The sequence below is a fragment of the Piliocolobus tephrosceles genome, chromosome 21, assembly GCF_002776525.5.
Source record: "Piliocolobus tephrosceles isolate RC106 chromosome 21, ASM277652v3, whole genome shotgun sequence".
Lineage (NCBI taxonomy): Eukaryota > Metazoa > Chordata > Mammalia > Primates > Cercopithecidae > Piliocolobus > Piliocolobus tephrosceles.
The window spans coordinates 46,745,345-46,768,177 of NC_045454.1; the positions used below are offsets into that span (position 1 = coordinate 46,745,345).

At 51.1% G+C, this 22,833-nt stretch overlaps 1 protein-coding gene across 4 annotated transcripts in view; it reads left to right on the forward strand.

Moving 5' to 3' along the window:
• The window catches only part of RANBP3 (RAN binding protein 3), a 62,743-nt gene that overhangs the window by 10,043 nt on the left and 29,867 nt on the right, over nt 1-22,833 (forward strand). For 2 of the 4 annotated variants that reach the window (XM_023186743.3, XM_023186744.3), the window contains exons 2-3: nt 10,290-10,345; nt 16,577-16,780. In XM_023186743.3, the coding sequence (XP_023042511.1) occupies nt 10,290-10,345; nt 16,577-16,780 (260 nt within the window). The remainder of the gene's footprint in view (nt 1-10,289; nt 10,346-16,576; nt 16,781-22,833) is intronic. The other 2 variants (XM_023186745.2, XM_023186746.2) reach the window with 1 other exon arrangement.

The following is a 22,833-nucleotide window of genomic DNA, read 5'->3' on the forward strand; positions in this document are numbered from 1 at the left end:
GGCTTTCCTTCTCGTAAGCTCCTGTGTAGAGAGGGGATTTCTGTTGTCTCTGCTGGAACTTTCCCCGAGTCTTCAGCCACTTGCGTTCAGCTGTGTTGGTGTCACACCACCTAGTGGCGGAGTGGCGGAACAGCAAAGTGCCGTTAAAGCTGGATCCTCCGTCTCTCCATACAGTTTTTTCTTTTTTCTTTTCTTTTTTTTTTTTTTGGAGACAGAGTCTCACTGTCGCCCAGGCTGGAGGGCCGTGGTGCTGTCTCGGCTCACTGCAACCTCCACCTCCCGGGTTCAAGTGATGCTTGGGTCTCAGCCTCCCGAGTAGCTGGGATTACATATCCCACCAGGCCCAGCTAATTTTTGTATTTTTGGTGGAGACAGGATTTCACCATGTTTCCCAGACTGGTCTCAAACTGTTTTCCTCAAGTGATCCACATGCCTCAGCCTTCCAACGTGCTGGGATTACAGGCATGAGCCACTGTGCCCAGCCATCCATACAGTTGTAGGCAGAGTTGCTGACTTTGTATAACTTTCTGGAGTTTCTGTTCAGAAGTACAAGTTCTGCCCCCAGGGGCTTACGGTCTGGATGGGGCAGGAGTGGAGGCTTAGAAGGGTTTGGCTGCAGGGCTGATAAAGGTAGAAATAAAGAAGGCAGAATGTGGCTTGGCCCTCATGGGGTGGAGGGGGATATGAGGAGGATGTCATGGGGATGTGGCTATGATAAATGAGACTAGATATGTAAAGTACCTACCTGGAGTCCAGTAAAGGCCTTTTAACAAATGCCTGTTGCCCCTGCAATGCTTGTTGGAAGTGTAAGTGTCTGGTGGTGAGATTAGAGTGGTGGAGATTGGCTTGGAGTTTGGTAGTTGAAGGTAATGCCAAGAAGATGAGCATTCCAAAAAGAAGTACATAAAATGTAAGATATCATCAGCTCCAAAAAGTGTGTCCTCGTAATCTCCATGAGACCAGTTGAAAGTTATAGAAATATATTGGAGTATTGAGAAAAGAATTGAGTCATCCAGGGTCCCACCACCTTCTACTAGCTAGGCTGGAGAACCCTGAGCATGCTATACACAGAGATCCACAGAGGCATCACCTAGCAACTGCATGTTTGAGATCAGTTCCATTCCTCACCAGAGCATTAGTCGGAGGACAGAGCTGACACGTCAGTGACAGATTTACCTTTGTGCTGTGGCACAGAACTGTTTATAATAATTTCTGAAAAATATAAATGACTTGAAGGGTTGTGATCGTGTCACCAGATTACAGGAGCTGCCACATTTTAACAGACTGTTATTTGTGTTGGCGAGATGCTTTCCATATTTTTTTCACAGGTAAGAAGATTAAGACATATCAGCCCAGGATTAAAGCTAATTTTATACAAGTACCTTGCTGACAGTTTGGTGAGGAGTTCTAAGTCACTTTCTAGATGAGGGCAGTTTCTTGGCAGGTATTGGAGTCATCAGTCAGGAGGGAAATAAACAGAAAAAGCAAAGATAGTCCAGATTCTCTCCTGTATGTGTTTTCCCGGGCCTATGTAGTTTCTTCTATTTAGTTTTAGTGGGAGATCCTCCACGACAGGCTGGAGGCAGCCATGAGCCGGTGGGGAGGCAAAGCTTACTGCAAGGCAGGGCTGCCCTTGCCTTTGTAAATTATTCTCTGTAGCAGTGAGGAAAGAAAGTTTATGTGGAAGAGGAGAGAGGCGGAGGCGAGGGTGTGCGTGTTGTCAGCTTAGATTCTGAATACATTACACAAAGCATTCCAGGGTCGAACATTTGACAGACGAAGACAGAATGCAGCTTGTGTCACCGTTGAGTGTGTGCCTTGGAATGTGTCTTTGATATTGTCTCGACAACCTTAAAGGATTTCAGTCTTGTCAGGGATCAGCCATGGGGTAATCACACGCTGTGTTGGCCGAGGCAGGTGGTCACCTGACCTGCGGGACACCTTGCACTGACCCCGGAACTCATAACTAGCCCCTTAGTTTGATTTGTGCTCCTCCATAGGTGCTTATCCAGAATAGCTACTTTATTCCTGCTATCATTTCTCAAAAGGAAAGAGTGTATGTGTCGTAGCTCTGAGGCCTGCCTGCGCAGAAAAGGTGAGAGGAAGCAAACTGGAGTTCCAGGTGACTCTTCCGTTTTGCACATGTAGTACTTGGCCAGCAGCGGAGCGGAGTGCGGCGGTCAGGAGCGTGGGCCCGGGCTTCAGAGTCGGCCCACCTGGCCAGAAGACCCAGGCCCCCTCGGACAGGTCACTTAACCTGATTATCTGTTTCCTTTCCTGTGAAAGGATGTTGCTGTAAGCCATCTCCTAAGGTGGTTGTGAAGATTTGGTGACATGATGCAAATAAAACCTAACACATAAAGAATTGCTCGAAGAACGCTGGCCACGTACATGAAACCATCCCGCGTCTGGGAGACTCCCTTTGTGGATGCCTTTGCTGTGCGTAACACGGCAGAAGCTAGGAGAAGTCTAAGAAGTAGCACAGGATTCTACAACCCTTGTTCACCTGAGGGTTGGGAAAGTCACTTTTCTACCCTGGACCACCTCTGGGGTCCAGGCCAGCTCCTTGCTTTCTCCTTTCCTTGCTTGTAGTAGGCTGCAGAGACCTCACCCCTTTCCTTAAATCTGGGAAGCCCCCGCCACGCACCCTGTCCCAACGGGCTCTACAGCTCCCTCTCCCCTCCTCGCTGCCTCTGAAATAGACACAGGATTCATTTTGTCATCAAGGTTTTGCCACCAGTCTCTTGGCAGAAAATATACAGATAAAACCTTTGAGTCCTGGTCCCTGGAGGCTGCTTGTAGATGTGCTACCAGGAGGCCTGCTATTTAACTCTCACGTGTAGGCTGTTGAAAACCGCCCTCCTCCTTTCATCTTCCTTACTCTTTGAAGAGGCAGTATCTGGGTCCTTTCCCTACACAAAGATGCTATCCACCAAATTACGGAGGTGACTTCAGGATTCAGGCTGAGGGTTTTATGGACTTCGCGCACACCCCCCCAAGCCATCTGGGTCCTAGGTCAGTCATTCCTGCTTTAGAGGAAGGGCCCACCTCCTCAGAGACCTACTGCTCCCTGCAAGGAGAACAGTTCCTCTAGGGGCAGGAGGAAGACTGTATCCCTCCAGGGGAAGAGGCCACCTTCCACCGCGACCCCCACCTTCATTGCAGCGATCTTTGGCCCTTTCCTCAAAAAAGCTATCGTAGGAACTGCTTCAATTTGATTGGAGTTTTCCCTCTTAGGAGCTTCTGCACTGACCCATACAGGTGTAAATGTGCAGACCTCAGACCCCAGGGAAGGGTGGAGGTGCCCCCTGCACACCCTACCCCTCCACCACCTCCACTTGGCTCCTCTTGCCCCAGGCTGGCCTGTTTTCCAGTCTGTCCCCAAGGCAAGTCCCAAGCACTAGCACAGTACCAGGCCCACTGCATGTGCCATCCTGACCTGGTTCCTCCAGCACTCCTCACTCTGCTGCCGTGTGCTTCCCAGTTCCCGTTCACGTGGCCAAATGCTGCTTGTCCTTCTGTCCAGACAACCCCTCTCCCAGCAGCCTTCCCTGATTCACTCCCTTCCACAGCCTCGCAGGGTTGGAAGCCCCAGCTCTATGTTCCCAGGGCCTCCTGTGCCTGTGTCATATGTTCAGATAAGGTGTGATGGGCACTCCAGACAGGGACATGTCTCCCTGTGTCACTGCCGTGTCTCCAGAGGCCGACGCAGTGCTTGGTGAACAGTGGGTGCTGGGATGTGTGGAATTGCTGAGCAAATATTAGGATTGAATCTTTTCATCCTCTGTGCACCTGGCGGAGTGGTTCCCAGGCTCAACTGGGTGAGCACCCTGACAGCCATAGCCACATGAGGATGACTGGGTAGAGGTTGGGGGGCCGGGCTGAGCAGGTCTGAGGGGTTCCCAACATCTGGTAGAAGTTGGGAAGGAGAGCAGAGATGGGCAAGCTTCCTGTGCTGGGACTGGCTTGCTTCTTAGCCTGTCTGTGCTCATTGCTGGGGCTGCAAAGACCGGGACCAGAACACTGGCCCCCCGTCCTAGGGAATCCCAGCTGGTCCCATTTAGCATCTGAGTCTCACAAGTGGGTTGAGGGTAGCAGGGGACGGGAGGGAGAGCCAGCACTGTGGGCCTGGATGCCAGCAGGGGCTCACTCCTTTCAGTTTCTGGCCAGGCCATCTCCCCTTGCTGTTTTCCTTGGGGACCAGGGGCAGCAGGGGACTCTCCTTGGCCCAGATCTGTGGTCGTCACAGGATCACAGTTGGTGGGCTTGGGCTGGGTGCTGTCTGGGCATGTGAGCTGAGGAGGGTCGCAGTGTAGAGAATGCTGGATGGGAGAAGGGTTTTGAATTCAGCAGTAGCCATGTGGGACTTGGTGCACAGTGCCCCGGAAAGCCATGGTGAGGCCGGAGAGGAAGTATGTGGTGGGCCAGAGCACCCCACACATTGTTTGAGGTGACTTGTGTCCAAGGAAGAGAGGCTCAGAATCTCCCCCATTTCACACACCAGTGTTGTCCACAGTGGTCCAGGAAACGTCATTCTCAGACCTCATCATGGATGTCCCTGAAAATGGGGGAACTCCCTGGTCAAATAACTTTGGGAAGCATCTGGTCAAATGAGTTTCTTTCCTTTCTTTCTCTATGTTTTTGGGACAAGGTCTCACTCTGTCACCTAGCCTGGAGTGCAGTGGCGTGATCATGGCTCACTGCAGCCTGTAACTCCTGGGCTCAAGCAGTCCTCCCACCTCGGCCTCCCAAGTAGCTGGGACTACAGGAGTGCGCCACCATGCCTGGCTATTCATTTATTTTTTGAAGGAATAGGGTCTCATTATGTTGCCCAGACAGGTCTCCAACTCCTGGGCTCAAGTGATCCTCCCTCGTCAGCCTCCCAAGTGCTGGGATTACAAACGTGAGCCATCATGCCTTGTATTGGTTTTCTAATCTCTTAATATACTGATACGTGAAGTCAATCTCCAGACAGACTGCTTTTTTACAAACTAGATTTCAACAGGGAGCATGTTACAGGACCGAAAACAACAACAACAAAAAAACCCAACAATTGGTTGACAGATTCTGGGTCAAATAGTCTGCATTTGATTCTATTTTAATGTTTTAGGTCTTCATGGTGGGTCTGTAGAAATCTCCAGTGGTGATTTTCCCTTGACCTGTGAAAGAAAAGCTGGGCTAGGAATTGAAGCAGGTTGTAGAAGCCTTGCTACTTCTGGCCGCCTGTCCATTCCCCAAACTTGAGTTGGAGGTAGCTGAACACACGCTGCTTCCTCACTGATATAGCCAGAATCAGCCTGGTGATAGGGAATGGCTACAAACAGCAACCCGTGTCTCTGGTGGTTGGGGGGAGTGGGGCGGTCCTGCCTGGAATGGGGCTTGTGTATGTTGTCTGTTTGCGTTAGCGGTGCTGATTTGCAGTTGATCAACCTTTGGTCTGAGTAGAAATGCAGCGTGAGTAACTGACGCTCTGTGCTTTGGGTGGAGATGTGACTGAAGCTCATTTCTACGTGTTAGTTAGTGCAGTGGCTGGGTCAGTCATTAATGCCAGACCTGCCATCAGCAGGGGTTACAATGGACCGAGATGGGCCAAGTTCATCTCCTGTTGCTGTATACTCTTGGTTCTGTTCCTCTGGAGAACCCTGACCATGCCTCCCTGGGTTCTTAGTCCTTGCAGCATGTGACATTTCATTCACTCCCTAACTGCCGGTTGAGCGCCTGTTATGTGTGAGGCTCTATGTTTGGCACTGAGAATACAGAGGTGAATGGAAGAGATGAGGCCCCACTTTCTAGAACTTAACATCTAGGGGCAGATGCTGTCACCACACACCCCTCTGGGAGTGCCAGGGCTTCGCAGTGCCTGGTCACCAAGTGCAAACACGCCCCTCCCTTTCAGTCAGATGTTTTCCCCTGAAGCGTCTGCCCTCAGCTTCCCATTCTCCACTCTTCCTGTGGCACCCTGCACAGAATGAGGGCTTAGTAAATATTTGTGAGTGCATAGCAGCTGGTGTTGTGTAGATGAACAACAGATAGAGGGCCTAGTTCAAACACTCATTGCAGGGTGTTGATGCAGCGTGTATTGGGTGATAGGCTGTTTCAGCTGCTGTGGCCATGGTCTCTGCCATGCCCTATGGCAGGATACAAGGCCTGCTTGGGAGGGAGTGCAGCAGGGCGGGCACGTCTCTCACAGTGGAGCTTCCTGAATGAGATGATGTCCTTGCAGGAGTATACACTGGCCATGGAAAACGAGGTGAACTTACGGGCTCTCGGTAGCGGGACTAAACCAAGCAGAAGTCCAGAAGTGCACCCTGAGTGTGGGTCGTGCACGGACAGCGGGCTTTTCAGTGCCGCCACAGTGGGAGATGGAGGGTTAGTGGCCGGGCGTGGCCTGTCTCAAGGTGCTCAGCCTCTACTCTGTGGGAGACACTGCAGTTTTGTTTTGTTTTTCTTTTTCTTTTCTTTTTTGAGACGGAGTTTCGCTCTTGTTGCCCAGGCTGGAGTGCAGTGGCGTGATCTCGGCTCACTGCAACCTCTGCCTCCCAGGTTCAAGCGATTCTCCTGCCTCAGCCTCCGAGTAGCTGGACTTACAGATGTGCACCACCACGCCCAGCTCATTTTTTGTATTTTTAGTAGAGATGGGGTTTCTCCGTGTTGGTCAGGCTGGTCTCGAGCTCCCGACCTCAGGTGATCCGCCCATCTCGACCTCCCAAAGTGCTGGGATTACAGGCATGAGCCACCGTGCCCAGCTGACACTGCAGTTTTTTTTGTTTGTTTGTTTTGTTTTGTTTGTTTTGAGAAGGAGTCTTGCTCTGCTGCCCAGGCTGGAGTGCAGTGGCACAACCTCAGCTCACTGCAAGCTCCGCCTCCCGGGTACATGCCATTCTCCTGCCTCAGCCTCCCGAGTAGCTGGGACTACAGGCTCCCGCCACCACTTCCAGCTAAATTTTTGTATTTTTAGTAGAGACGGGGTTTCACCATGTTAGCCAGGATGGTCTCGATCTCCTGACCTTGTGATCCGCCAGTCTCGGCTTCCCAAAGTGCTGGGATTACAGGTGTGAGACACCGTGCCGGGCCGACACTGCAGTTTTAAGTGTGCGTTTCATTACAGTGCTTCTGGCTGCTCTGTGGAGGCCAGATCTAAGGGAGTGAGAGTAGAGGCAGAGAAGGAAAGGAGGGCTGAATGGTGGCAGGGGTGGGTACAGGAACAGGAGATGGGAGGCAATTGCGGAGGATCTGATTGGATGTCACCCTGGCTTTCTGTTCTCTGGGTGGCTCCTGTCAGAGCTTGACTTTCACGTCCCCTTCCATAGCCTCCCTCTGTCTCCAGCTGGGTCACATGTCCAGGCACAGGGCAGGGTCGTTGCTCCATCAGAGGGGCCCTCTCCTGGCCCATGCCCCCCAGCCCTGCTGTGTGTCCAGAAGGCTCCAGGCAGGACCTTGGCACCACAGCCAGCCCAGGCCTCCCATAGTTACTCAAGTAGCTGCAGTCCTTTCCTCGTACCTGCAGATCCACTGACACGGTTCTCATCACCAGCGCACACTCCTCTCCATCCAAATGGTTCTCTCTCTTCTAGCCCTTCCTGACTAGCCTGGCACCGAGTGTCTTCGCCTCACATTTTCTCTAATGTCCCCCTCCCCTCCCCTTCATGAAGTGTTTGTTGAATCCATACAGTGTGCCAAGTACTGTTCTCAGACCATGGGGTACCCAGGGGAACAAAGCAGTCTCTGATCTCATGGAGTTTATATCTTAATGGGTGAGACAGACCATAAGCCCATCAATATGGAGTGGATCAGGCAGTGACACTTGCTATGAAGAGAGGAAAGCTTCTCAGCGTCACTTTGAGGCCTGTCCAAGGTCTCTTCCACAGATACTGGCCTGCAGCATGTGTGTAATTAAGTCTGCAGTGACTGGACCATGCCTCTCTCAGACTGGAGTCTGTTAGTGACAAGGGGCAGAGATCGAGCTCAAACTGGCTTAAGCAAAAATCAGCACTGATTGGCTTCACTGAAAAGTCTGGGGACAGAGTTAGCTTTGGGCCAAGCTTGACTCAGGGCTGAACACAGGCCAGACTTAGTCCTCCCGCTCCTTCTGTGACTCTGCTACCCTCTGGTTGGCTCTGGTTCAGGGCCCCTCTCGGTGACATGGGATTGGCATGGCAGCCTCAGGGTCATTCACCAGCAGCTCATCAGCCCCAGGATCTCCAGCGAAAGGCCCGGCCTTGTTCATGTGCTGTGTGTTTGCCGACGCATGCGGGACTCTCTTTGTCAGGCCTGGAGCTGGGACTGAGCTTGGCACCCTCTGAACCAGGGACAGGGGGATGAGGGGTGGGTAGCTCCCTAAAGAAAATGGGGTTGGAGAGTGCCAAACTGGCTGAAACCCTGGCTCCTTCCTGTGCATCTTGTGACCTGGCAGCTGGCAGAGAGGCAAATGCAGAGGTCGGGGCTGGGCTTGTGGGGTACAGACGCGGCACTGGAAGGCCTCTAGGATCCTGGTAGCAGACACAGTGTGGGTATGCTGCTGCTCTGTCCCAGAGCCCTCCAGCATCCCTTTGACATCATTTATTGCCTGGCATAGGCGCATTAGTTCACATTTGTCAAGTGGCACCTGTGCGTTGTGTTGGCAAGAAGTCTGCTTAGGGAAACCTGGAAGTCTGGTTGGAGACCCCTCTGACCCCCACCTGCTCCCTTGTAGCCCCTGGGTCTCGTGCATGCCAGTCACCCCAGTGTTTACCTTGGCTGTACACAGTGAATTGGACCCCACCGTGCCGAGGCTTCAGGGAGGATGGTGGGGAATGTCACCATCAGTGGGCTGCCTGGCTGTGGACTGTCGCCCCAAGGTTAAGACCAGAGTCTGTCCTGCTTCTGCAGGAGTGGGATGGTGTCTGTTTGGTCATCTTGGTGTTGTCCCTTTCTCTCCACCTCAGTCACTACCCACCTGGTCTCCCCATGGCCACCCTCACTCTCCCTTCCCCAAACTGTTTACTTTCAAGCTAAACCAACCCCAGGCATCCCGTTGCCTTTTATGACATTTCCCCAGCAAGTCAGCATGCCCACCGCCTGCCCCCACCCCCATTACCCCACAAGCTGTGCCTTCAAGCTGCTGCTGCTCTGCCTTCCAGCTCTTCTTGAGACCCCAGCACAGCCCCCTCTTCTCGTGGACCTCACCTGGACTCCAGAGCAGACCGGGTCAATGCCCAGGCGGAGTGCCTTCGTCATGATCACAGGCAGTGCATGCTTCCTGGCTAATGTCTGGCTCCCCACAATAGGGGGGGCCCTGCGAAAGCAAGGCTCTGCCCAAATCCTGCTCACCGCGGAGGCACCAGTGTGCGGCCCGCAGCAAGCACTCATCAGAGTCACAGCGGCTCTTGCTTGGCCTCCACGCTGGGCCCTCAGTGCCCTGAATGGTGAAAGAGGCCCTGAGAGCACCCCCAGGGTTCATCAAAGTACATGCAGGCCCAACGCCATGAGGCAGGTGTGGTCTGCACCTCCTCGTGGGGTCGAGGCAGTCCTCATCTGTGCTTCCCATGGAGGCAGCAGGGCCTCCTAGGCTATCACCCACTCTGGGACTGAGTGGCACAGGGCTGTGGATCTGGCTGCCTCTGGGTAGGAGACAGATGGTGTTGCATGGGCATTACAGGCTGCCTTGCTCTTGTCCCATCAAGGGACAGAACACCCCAGAGTGTTTCTTCCTTCAACAGCCGCGGTGCAAGATGAACTCTCAGACCTCTAGCAACTCCAGACATCCTTTCCTCCCTACCAGCACTCACTTAGAGATCCAGGTTGAGCGTTGGGATTGTTCTACCAGAACTGTCTCTGCAAAGAGCATAAGCAACATGGCCCTTTTTGGTTGCCCTCTGGCCTGTAAACTTTAAAAAGCTAGATTAGTCTCTTAACATTTGCAACTCAGGAAGTGCCACGTAAAAAGCCAGTGTCTGTGCGCCACATTCCTGCAAGGCCGTGGTTGATGGCGCCAAATAGCGCTGCCACGCTCTCCACTGCTCTCCCACTCCCATTTACACGCCCAGTCTCAATGAGTCTTGAAAGCTCCTTATCGACGATAAATGCATACAGCAGAGGGCACACGTCACATCATTCTGGGTGTGTTTCACAAACCCAGCACACCTGTGCATCCAAGCATCCAAGTCAAGATGCTGTTCTAAGTGATTTGATGTTTTCTGGAGTTACTAGTTTTATTTATATATATGTTTAACATATTACAAACAAATGTAGCTTTGTTTACTGTATGCATATAGTGTTGGGGGGAAAAAAACTAATTTTTCTTTTTGCAGAAAAGCCTGCCATTGCTCCGCCCGTCTTTGTGTTTCAGAAGGATAAAGGACAAAAGGTAAGGGGCTGGTACGTTCTCTCTTCACTTCGTTACTCTGATTTGTTCTCTCTTCACTGAGAGTCTCTTTTCCAGGTCGCGTTGCCAAGGCCACTTCTGCCCACAGACGGGGAGACCTAAGCAGAGGCCTTTACACCTTCACGTTGAGTTTGGAGGGAAAAGGCCTGGTGGCTTTAGATTACCGTGGAGAGAGGTTAGGATGGGTCTGTTGTGGAAAGAGCTCAGAGAGTTTATTGAAACAGTGTTAGAAAGCTTCCTCCTAATTCCTGATGATTTGTTTGAAAAATGCCACTGTACCTTAGGAAAACCAGTAGCAGAGGGACAGTAGGGGGCAAAGGGAGGAAGGAAGGTGGGGAGGAAGTCAGGGAGGGAGGGAAAGGAGGAGAGCAATGGTGGTTACAGGGGAAACAAGACCTTCAAGACTGGATTCATTGGCCCTAACCAACTTGGCATACGTGCATTTACAGTAATTGTTCATTTGTTTGCATTATATATTTATACCCTGTGTCCATGAGGCTGCTTCTCCCTTGGATTCAGGGTGTCTGGGTCGCAGTGTGGTTGGAAGTACCTCGCCTGATTCATGGCGATGAGCTGGCAGCCTGTGGAAGGTCTGATTGGCGCAGCAGCAGGGTTCTGTGATAAGACAACGATGGATGCTGTTTACCTTGAAGCCATCGGCTTCTCTCACTGACAGATCAGTGTGGAAGGTCAGAGTTGCGTCAGAAGTTAGTCGGTGGTGCTGTGTGGCAGTGACTCCTCAGCTTGCATGGGGACCCCCACTGTTTATCCAGAAATAATGTGTGGTCCCTCCGCACTGATGCCCAGTGGCGGTACTCCCCACCTCACACCCATTGCAACATGTTAGAGTGACCAAGTGCTGTGCTATTTCGGTGTGTTTTGAGGATGTCTGCATCTTGTTGGTGATAACAGCCTTTGAGAATCTCATCAACTCCATTCTCCTGTGGCTTCTGTCCCCTCACAGGTGACCAGCTCCCAGGCTGGAAGCCGCTCTCATGATCTGGGACTCACGGCTGCTGGTCTTAGGTCCTGTCCCGAAGCCAGCATTTATCTTGATGTGGCCCAGTTTTCCTGAGCAATATTCAAGTGCTCTGTGGGGGTCGGGTGTGTGTGTTTGGGGGGATTGGGGAGGAGGGAAAATGATTGTCCTAAACCTCCCCCAACACACCCCTCCCAGGATGCCTGTGTGTTAGCCTGGACTTATTTACTAATTTGTGAAACTTTCCCATTGTTACTTTTTTTGCTGAAGAAGAAATCCAGAAACATATGAAAACTTTCTTCTAGTTTTGTTTTGGTTCTCCAGGTATTTCCAAGATAAATCTGCCTCTGCTATCTCCTCTCCCTTGGGCCCTGACAAGTACAGCTTAATGACGTGGTTTTATGATTTGTCTTTTGGAGGTTCCTTCAGTACGAAAGGACTGGTGCATTTCTCTAGTTTTAGAGAATAGTAAAGGCTCAGGACTTTACTATTGTTGGAGCTCTGTTGGAAATGTTATAGTCATTCCTGAGGTGTTCAGTAAAATCAGGATTTTCTAGAATTTTACGTTATGATTATCTTTTGAACCATTTTTAGTTTAAAACAAAGGTTAGCAAATTAAGGCACAGCACTGTCACCTGTGCTTTTTTTGTTTTGTTTTGTTTTTTGCTGCTGTTGTTTTATATGTTTATGTTTTTATCTTTGAGAGACGGAGTCTTACTCTTTGGCCTAGGCTGGATTGCAGGATCGTGATCACAGTTCACTGCAATCTGAGATTCCTGGCTTCAAGCAATCCTTCCGCCTCAGCCTTCTGAGTAGCTGGGACTACAGGCACCACCACCGCACCTGGCTAATTAAAAATAAATTTTTTTTTTTTTTTTAGAGATGATGTCTTGCTATGTTGCTCAGGCTGGTCTCAAACTTATAGCTTCAATTAGTTCTCCTGACCCAGCCTTCCAAAGTGCTAGGATTGTGGGCATAAGCCAACAAGAACAGAACCACAGCAATCCCCTTTGCAGTAGCCTGTGGCTGATACAGCAGTAGTATTTGGACAAAGACCATGTGGCCTGCAGAGCCTTAAGATATTTAGTATCTGACCCTTTGCAGAAAACAGCTTGCCAACCCCTGGTTTAAAACAAATGATAGAAATCAATAATTCTTTAAATCCGAAGACTTTAGGGCAACCAGCAAGATGAAACAGTAACATGTAATATTTGCTCAGATGAATTTAAAGTGCTTTTAAAGTCACTACCTGCTGCATCAGTAATGTTTTCACAGCTAAGGGGGTTTCGTTGCTTTGTGATTTGCAGGCTAATTTGCATGTATGATCTTCAAGGGGTCTATGCCAATTACGTAAACATGTTGGAGTTGAACCGGAAGGCTAGCTAGGAAGGCATTTTTAAAAATGCCAAGTAGGCCAGGCGTGATGGCTCACACCTGTAATCCCAGCACTTTGGGAAGCCGAGGCGGACAGATCACAAGGTCAAGAGTTCGAGACCAGCCTGACCAACATGGTGAAGCCCCATCTCTACTAGAAATACAAAAAATTAGCCAGGCGTGATGGCAGATGCCTGTAATCCCAGGTACTCAGAGGCTGAGGCAGGAGAATCGCTTGACTCCGGGAGGCAGAGGCTGCAGTGAACCGAGATCGCACTGCTGCACTCCAGCCTGGTCGACAGAGTGAGACTCCATCTCAAAAAAAATAAAAATGAAAATTAAAAATAAAATGCCAAATATAGGTCTTATCAGAATATTGACTCACAGCCATTCTAAATGGACTTCTAAAAATAACTGCCCTCCAGCCTTGGGAGTCGGGCTGCCCACTTCTGTCACTCGCACTTCTGTGGCACCGTCGCCGGAGAGGCATGTGGGAAACCTCTGTGTTGAGGCCAGGAGCGGGAGGAGTCTTTGTGGGTGTCCGCTTCCCTGTCGGAGGACAGTGTCCACATGGCTCTGGAGTCCTTCCTGCCACTCGGGAGTGAGGTGGAAAGTAAACACACAGGGCGGGCGGCTGGCTTTGTTTCTCCTTGGCTTTCTGGTTCAGGGCCTGCAGGGAGCAGCTGCAGTATGTGTCAGAAGTGAGGGTTTGAGAGCCCTCCTGGTTTCGTTCTCTCTTGCGGAGGTCATCAACCCATCCCTGTCTTGCTCTCTAGAAGCCGAGCTTGGAGCGAGCTGTCAGAGCTGCTGCCGTTGTTTTTCTGAGGAGGTTCCCCACCCCCCACTCTTTTTGCTTCAACATTTTATTTTGAAAATTTTCAAATCCTTGGAAAAGAGTGACACTGCAAACACTTGGGTATCCTGCACCTGGCTTCGCCGTTAACATTGCTGCCCTCAACTGGGAATCCTGCCCCTGGCTTCCCTGTTAACACTGCTGGCCTCCGCTCTGATACTGGAAGTTAAGCCCATGTGACATTTCTGCCCTGAATTCTTCCACGGGTATCTCATAGGGATCAGGCCATTCTGCATGGTCTCACTACCATGTTACTCCTACGAAACGTTAATTCAGTAATATCCTCCAATATACAGTCCTCGTTTTAAATTGTCCCCCAGATGTTACTTATAGTGACTTTAACAACTTCTTGATCTCCAAAGATCAAGAGGTCTCATCAACTGTGGGACCAGCTGACTTACCTTTCAGTAAACAAGATCTCAGACCACCCTATGGGGTGCAAGTAAAAGAGCCCCTTCCTCTCCACCATCTGCCCTCACACCATTCAAAGGAGACAGCTCTGTATGCTCAGGTTTTATTGCTGAATCATGATTCAACATGATTTGGAGTTGAAAAGAAAGACATGAAGCTGCCAGCCCAGGAGTTAATTTTGTTTTTGTTCAGTGGCAGAGCCACACAGCGGTTTTCTGTGGGCCCCATTGATGTGCCAGATTGCACTTCAGCACACTGCAGATTGGGACCGTGGCCTGCGTGTGGGTGCTGGTGGCATCACTTAACCTTGGGTGAGGTTGCCAAATCCTATTGTTCCAGGGCAGAAAAAGCCATGTGTGGTTTTAATTGTAGTCCTAGCGCCTAAAATGAAGCCATGGCCAGATTGGCAGCACAGGGATGTTGCTTACTGCCTTTCCATGCCGGGGCTTCCTGGGGAGGGCTCTGCTGTCTCGGCGAAATGCCTGCATTTACATGCACCAGTGTTTCCGGGGCAAAAATGAAACTTTTCCTTCTTAACTGTCTTGGATGGAGGTAGAGTTCTTTCTTTTTCTTTTTAATGTGAAGAGAACTTAAATATCCTTATGTGGGCTGTTCCATTATTTGTAAAGACTAAACATTTCTTTCAGTTGCTCTCTCTCCAGAGCGTTTGTTAATCTGAAGTGGGGAGGCTTTGAGGTTGTACTAGCAGAATAATGCCCATTTGGTAAAAAGACAGAAGGCAGTTACAGAAATGCTATTTAGCAGAAAGTACAGTATCACTGAAAATGTGGTCGTAGCGTGTTTAGACCTGCTTTTGAGGCTTACTGTTGTTGTGATGACCTTAGCCCTGGTGCACGTGGTTTTCGCCAGCCATGTGTATTTTAGGATGAGGTCAAAGGCTGGCAAAATCTTGATGTCTGATTTTACCAGACATGTTGAAAACCTCCAGGCTTCACCTTGGTTCTTTAGAGCTCACGCTTCCTGCCCAGGAGAAATGCTAGGACCTGAGTAGAAAATTCTGGAATGACGTTGTTAATTCTCCCATCTGAGAGAGGAAGTGATGTAGTACTTCTCAACAAACTCATCTTAACCGAAGATGACGAATTTGATCCTGTTTTGATGTCTCGATTTCCATGTTTGTGACTTACTTCTTGGGCCTCCTGTTTAGCATTTTGAATTACCATGAGGGTGTTCGAATATTTACATTTCAAAAGCAGGGACTTCAAAAAATTCAAGAGGTTCTAAGTAGAGATAGGCAGTGCCTCACAGAGCTCTGGGTTTAATTTTTCTCTTGTGAGGTGTTAAGTCTCTCCCCATAAAGTAGCAACAGACATGGGTGGCTGGACCAACCACGGTGCCCTGTACAGGTTTAGAGAGCGGCTGGTCTGTGGATCTGCCCTGGATACAAAGAGGCAACAGTGTCCCCTTGATTACTTTTGAGATGTGAAGATTGCTTTTGCTTTCCTAGGAATTTGTGGACATTCTCCTACATCCTCTTTGTGTAGCTCCTTTCATCCTCCTAGATCACTACTTTTTAAGTAGTGCCCAAACCCCGTCTAAAGAGGTCAGCCACTTCACATCCAGAAGAAACACATCCACATCCACAGGGAGACGGGGTAGCCCTGTAGTCATTTAGGTCGCTGAGTGCGAGAAATGGCTCCATGTCGTTGTATAATGCCAAGAGGGAGGTTTGGGGACTGGAGCCTGTCTGTTTTAGGATGCCAGGTGTTTAACCCATTTCTCAAGAAAAGTCTTGGAGTTATGGCCACAGAGCTCTCAGCCCATGGAAGCCCTGCTGGAGTCCCAAGAACCACCTTAAAGGATACCGGGTGTTGTACTCTGGGGAGGAAGACCCAGGACCAGCTGCTCTCACCTTGGCAGCTTTCCAGATGAGCCCTTGCCCAAGGTGTTGAGGATGCACCTGGGAGAATCCTAGGCCAAGGGGCACTGCGGATGGGCCCCCCCCCTTCAGCTGAACTACCTGCCTGCCAGTGATGCAAAAACCAGCTCTCGGTGTCCATGTCACCCCACACCTGCACTCACTGAGGTGGGAAAGCGCTTTCTGCATCCTGGGTGTAAGCAGAACAAATGGAAAGTGCTAGAAGAACTGTAGCGAGAGACAGAAGCCCTTGACCCCCGCCTCCCTGGTTTCTCCCAAACTGTGGGGTTCCAGGCCCACCTCCCCCTTTCCTGAAGCACAGAAATGGTGCTGATGGCTGGCTCCCCCACTTCAGTATTTTTGAGATCCTGAAAGGGTTTAAATCTTTTGCATGATCATCCCTGTTCCTTGATCACCAAGGCCCATAAGCCAAGTAGCTCCTTATCAGGCAGCCCATAGTTTTGGAAACGAGGGTCCTGCTTCTCATACATTGTAGAGCCCCTTGCAGAGTCACATGGCACCTAGTCCACTCTCACTTTCCCTTCCGTCAGCCAGGAGAGCCGGTTTTGCTGAGTAGCACGTGCCTGCTCTCCCCACCTTCCTCCCAGGCGCAGGAGCTGCTTGAGCCAGCTCCAGCCTCTGACCCCTGCCCGCCCTTCCTGCTGTGTGGTGCAGCCTTTATTCACATTGAAGGAAAATTGTCTTTTTTGCTCCCAGTCCCCTGCAGAGCAAAAAGACTTGTCGGATTCGGGAGAGGAGCCTCGGGGGGAGGCTGAGGCCCCCCACCATGGCACGGGTCACCCCGAGTCAGCTGGCGAGCATGCCCTAGAACCTCCTGCCCCTGCTGGCGCCTCAGCCAGCACTCCTCCGCCTCCCGCTCCTGAAGCCCAGCTTCCTCCTTTTCCGCGAGAACTGGCAGGGGTAAGTCCACACCTACTCGGCACTCCTACTGCCCAGGGGGAGCCCAACCCAGACCAGCCCCTTTCCCTTCGGGTCCCTCAGATCCTGGCCCTAGCTAATTGTAAGCAGCTAATGGTAACTTAAAAGATGACAAGGATTTCTTCCAACTCCCTTTAATTCATGCTGCTGAAAAGTCAGGGAAGATCGAATCCCCTTTTAGCCTTTTCTAAATTGGGGGAATATATACCCACAGCAAGAGGTGAATCGTGTTTCTCGAAAAAGACATGAGGGGTCAGGAGGAATTGAGTCGTGTGAAGTAGAACCTTCCAAACCTGATTTGACCCCTTCACCCTCCTTCCATTTTTCTTTTTCTTGTTTCCCTGAATGTGGGCATTCAAGTTTAGCGTCTTAGAAACCCAAGAAGCTAAGGCTTCCTTTGATATCTAGGAAGAGGCACTCTCCAACACAGATGACTTTGCAAGACTGATTGTGTTTGGACTGTGGTTAAGGCGGTGAACTGATTGTCTTCAATCAAAGCAGGAAGAAGAAAAGACTCTTCCTTTGAATCCAGAAGGAATCCCCTGAGCCCTTTATCTTTGTATTAAGAAGCCTTTTGAAGATTATAGGTGGAGAAGATTGTGAACTCTCAAGAACAAGAAATGTCTTGGGTTTTTGAAGTTTGATAAATTGGGAAAGGTAAACATTATCCTACATTCAGGATTGAAAACTCCATCCTCTAGGTAACTCATGACAGAAGACCCCCATTCTCAGGACAGGGAAAAAGGACTCTTAACAAGAAAAGAAGGGACCCAGCTCTACCTGCCTGAGCACTAGGCAGCCTTCCAGGCTAGTATGGTCCCAAACCTTACCCCAGACCTCAGCGTTCCTTCTAGCACATACCAGTCCCCAGTTTTTAAGGAAATTATTAACATTCAGCTACAGCCACCAAACCCCAGGACACTTAGGAAACACTATTCAGCCAGGGGTGGGTTGGAGTCCTGTGTTAACATTTTGGAGGAGTCAGTGTGTGATGGAAAAAGAAGCAACAGTCTTTACTTGTGCCAGAGGCTATGGGGAGGGGGTAACGGCGGTCGTGGCCTTTGTGACACAAAAGTGGGTTTGGGGTAGTGAGACAGGAGCCACGGGAAGGAGTCCAGCCAGGAGGCGCTTGTCCTACAGTGCACTGGGATTACAGCCCTCCCACAAGCTCATGTGACAGCCACCAGAGCGAGAATTAGGAGGTGGCTGCACCCTTCTTTTGTTGGCAGAGCAGCTGCTGGAAACTTCTCCTGAATCGGGTATGGTGAGTTACTGCATCTCTGGTCCTTGAGAGCACAGGAAATGGTGTTCTCAGGTTTCCATCTTCAGCCCTCTGGGAACAGATGGTCTTTAGGGTCCACCCCAGAGGCCTTCCACAGGTGCCTGGGTTTGAAAAACGCAGCCCACATAGAACTCTCCAGCTGCAGAGGTGATGGTTTCTAGAATGAGAGTAGCAAACAAGTGGATCACAGAGTTTTTGTGACAGCAGGTGCTCTTCAAGAGCGCACGCGCTGTTCTGTGCCCTGTGTACTTCTCAACAGAGGCTTGTGCGGGAGTGTCCGGAGGGGCCTTACCTCATCCAGATGTTCATCTCTTTGGCCTGGCCAGCCCAGGTAGATCTCAGCATCCTAATTCTCATGGACTTTGGGTCTGAGGCTCTGATCCTAAGAAATTCAAGCAGTCCCCCACACTGGCAGGGGGAAGGTGAAACTGTATGGCAGGGAGCCTTGGGGTGAGCTGGGGGTCACCGTGGGAGAGCCAGGATTGGGGGCTGCGCGGAGCAGTGTGTAAATGTTCCAGTGTAGCTCTGGTGGCCATGCGCATAACATGCACCTTATAGTTTTAGCATTTGTAACTTTCGGACACCCACTTTCAGGAACCCCAGGAGAGCCATCGTCAAGCCCCTTGTGACAGCTCTGAGCCAACCAGGGCTCCTTCCCTCGGGCTGTCTGCAGAGAGCACCCTGACTGGTTGCTGAGGGCTCCTGTTAATTGGCTTTCTCTACTAATTGGGCCTGCTCAGAGCAAAGTAAACTATTTTAGGTTACTTAGGCCATAGATCAAGTCAGATGGAACCCGATGCCAGCTGCTTCTTGGCCTGAGACTTTAATTTGGGTCTCACTCTGTATCACACTGGCGTTCAGGAAACCGCCCCCATGTTACCCGGCAGGTCTCATCCATCACGTATAGTCTGTTCACTTTATTCCACAGTCCCTGGGGGGAATGTAAAGCTGAGAGTTCTTGATAAATTGTGGCTCGCTGAATTGTTGCTTGTAAAGGGCCCTTATCATCTTTCAGTCTCGTCAGAACCCTGGCCGTGGAAGAGTCAGTACCAGGAAAAAGTCTCTATATATCAGACTTCCTGGCTTCAGAAGACGGTCTGAAGAAGATCAAACCACATCCCGATTAAGTTCTCTGTTTCATGCGGAGAAAGCAGGCAGCTCTGGGCACTCACTCTGAACCTGGTGGAATTGTACTGGACTGAAGCTCCCTGCCAAGGACCTGCTGAGCTTCAGATATGTTTATTATACCCACCAGGGAGCTTAAGGAGGTTCTGGAATGAATCCCTCTGGCCAGTGTCCCCCACCTTCTAGTCCCTGCACAGGATTTGGCCCTCAGCACCCCGCAACATTCAGACCTTTGGAAGCCCCCTCTCACTGGCTTTTCTCAGGGCCTGCCCTTTTGACAGGAATTTCTCAGCTGGTTGCCTCTGCCACTGAATAAAAAGCATTGAACTGGCCCATCATTTATTTTGTATCCCAGCCATCCAGCCATGACCAGCCAGGTTTTCTAACTTGTCAGACTCACTGAGACCCTGGTACGCCTCTTGGTTGCCACAGTTTTATAGAGGGAATTTATCTCTTTTTTTGACATGGAGTCTCGCTCTGTCGCCCAGGCTGGAGTGCAGTGGCCTGATCGCCGCTCACTGCAAGCTCCACCTCCCGGGGTTCACGCCATTCTCCTGCCTCAGCCTCCTGAGTAGCTGGGACTACAGGTGTCTGCCACCGTGCCCAGCTAATTTTTTTTTAGTATTTTTAGTAGATACGGGGTTTCACCATGTTATCCCGGATGGTCTCGATCTCCTGACCTCGTGATCCGCCGACCTCGGCCTCCCAAAGTGCTAGGATCACAGGTGTGAGCTACCGCGCCCAGCCATCTAGAGGGAATTTATCTGATATGGCCTTGCTTTCTGGTCTTTCCTAGGGGACCAGGTAGACAGTGCCGTTCCTCCCTGCTTCTTCCTTGTTGGTCTTTGTGTCTGGAGTCGGCTTCTGAAACTGTCCCTTTCCCTGGGCCGCCTTGGCAGCCGTGTCCTCCTTGAGGCCACACCAGACAGTCTGACAAGATCCGTGTTTTTTGGACAGGGCAGTTCTTAATAAATGTGACAACCACGATTTTCACTGTTTCATTCCTTATGCAACAAACAAACTTCCCACCCCTGTATTCCCATTCCAGATGGGATGTGCCCCCCGTCTTGTGTTTAGCGACAGGGACTCATGCGCCTCACAGAATTGAGCTACTTCCCGCAAGCTCCCAATGGCTCCTGGTGGGGAGCTTGCTGCGCCGCCAGCCCCTACCCCGCTGGCAGGGACGCAGGGCACAGGGTCAGCACTCACAGTGCTCACTCCTGAGCAGCCTGCAGCCCGAGCCGCGGGAGGACTGCTTCACCTTCTCTGAGCCTGCTCCGTTCGCTTCTGCTGTCCCAATGCCAGAAAGAAATCAAAGGGCCCTCTGGTCTTCTTTCTCTTCTGCTTCCTTATGATTACTCTGGGACGCTGTCATCATGGTGTTGAAATGGGTGCTGACCCAGCGTTCCCGGGTGTCATCCTGAAGCCCTGCCCCTCGCAGCGGTGGAGTCTAGTTTGGGAAAAGCGGAGGAGGAGGAGGAAATGGGGCTCTTGTGTCCTGCTTCTGTCCTCACCCCTCCCCGTTAAGCTCGCGTCCTCAGAGCTCGCTCTTTTGTTTGTTTGTTTTTTTTCTCTCTCTTTTCTTTTTTTGAGACAAAGTCTCACTCTGTTGCCGGGGCTGGAGTGCAGTGGCCCTATCTCAGCTCACTGCAAGCTCCGCCTCCCGGGTTCAAGCGATTCTTCTGACCCAGTCTCCTGAGTAGCTGGGATTACAGGCATGCACCACCATGCCTGGCTACTTTTTGTATTTTTAGTAGAGACGGGGTTTCTCTATGTTGGCCAGGTTGGTCTCGAACCCCTGACCTCAGGTGATCCACCCGCCTAGGCCTCCCAAAGTGCTGGGATTACAGGCGTGAGCCACTGTTCCTGGTCTGGAGCTTGCTCTTAAAATCCTCCTGAGCTCTGGTTGCAGACCTCTGGGCGCTGACCCCGAGTGTGTCCCAGGCATTGTTTGGGACCAACTCCTGAGGACCCACTGCCTTGTTTGGGATGAGGGGTGGCCCCAGACTGCCTTGACACCAAACAGGTCCAGATTCCTGGGCTGCTGACTCCAGGAAATGGAAAATGTGGAGCTGGCATTGGCTGTGTGCAGGGCTGGGTGGCTCAAAGGAGGTTCCTTCACCCCAAACCTTTTCCTGCTTTGGAGAAGACAGCACAAGCCAGCTGGACAGCAAGTTCCAACGTCTCCTGAGAGGAAAGGCCCTCCATCCCAGCAAGGCACAGGGTGTGGAGGCCTGGACGGGGACAGAAGGCAGGCGGTGCCTCACTGGCCAGTGGGTTAGGATTCAAGAAGAGCTCTGTCCACAGGCACGCATTCCGTCGTCTTGCTTCCCTCCGCTGGGTCTTAGTGGAGAGTTGCTGGCAGGAGGTTCCCCTGTTGGAATCTTCCTGTGTTGTCCTTCCCAGGCCTTGGCTTCCCAGCCTTTCCAGGACCAAGAGGCCCCCCACTTTGCTTCAGGCAGGTTCTTAGAAGAGATTTGGGGCACGGATTTGAGGGTCTCCTGAGGTCAGGGGTCAGACAGCATCTGAATCTTGTCTGTCTAGTCACCCATTCTTCTCAGGGTCACTGAAGGGGGACACGGTGGAGGACACAGCCTCCACCCATGCAGCAAGTCCTCAGCAAGCACCTTCTGTGCAGGTGTCCCGGGTGTCAGGTGAATGAACTGTGTTGTAGGAGACACCTCTGAAATCATCTCCCTCTGTGATAGAACAAAACAGGGTAGCTCCCGAGAGGGGCTGGGATAGGGAGTGAGTACGTGCTTACCCTGGAGGTGGTGCTCACAGCATCTCAGACACGCAGGGACAGGGAGGGAGGGCGCCTACGGAGGAGCAGCACTCAGTGAGGCAGAAGCAACCAACATGTTCAGAAAACAGGAGGCCACATGGCCAGAGCCTGGTGGCAGAGGGGACTCTGTGCCTGAGGAGGCTACCAAGGCAGGAGGGAAAGGTACGTTCTCCAGGATCTAGAGCTAATGGGACTTGCTGGCAGGTTGGAGGTGGTGGGTGAAGGGGAGGATGAGTCCAGAATGCCTGGGGACACCACAGTGTTCCTGGGGCTGCGCCTAGAGCCACGAGGCGAGGAGACCCCAGGAGACTGTTGGGAGCCCTGGGGCCACACTCTTGACCTGGGCATGCTGCTCTAGAGAGAGCATCCATGGCATCCACGATCCCTGAGAGGCATGGGGTATCGTGAAAAGAGCCCCCAAAATGCGCAAAGCAAAAACGGACAGAACTGAAGGGCATAATAGTCGAATCAGCCGTAAGAGTTGGAGACTTAGTACCCCACGTTGAGTAATGGATAGAACAAGATCAGTGAGGAGCTGGAGACTCAGTGCCTCATGTTGAGTAATGGATAGAATATCTAGACAGGATCAGTAAGGAAGCAGGACTTGAGCAACACAAAAACCAACCAGACCTAATAGACATATAGGACACCCCACCCAAACAGCGGGGTACATGGCCTTCTCAAGTGCACATGGAAAATTCTGAATGGGAGACCATTTGTTAGGTCACCAAACACATCTCAAATTTTAAAGGATTGAAATATGGGGTATGTGCTGCAATCACAGGAGATAAAATTGAAAATCAGAAACAGGGAAACTGGGAAATTGACACGTGAAAATCAACC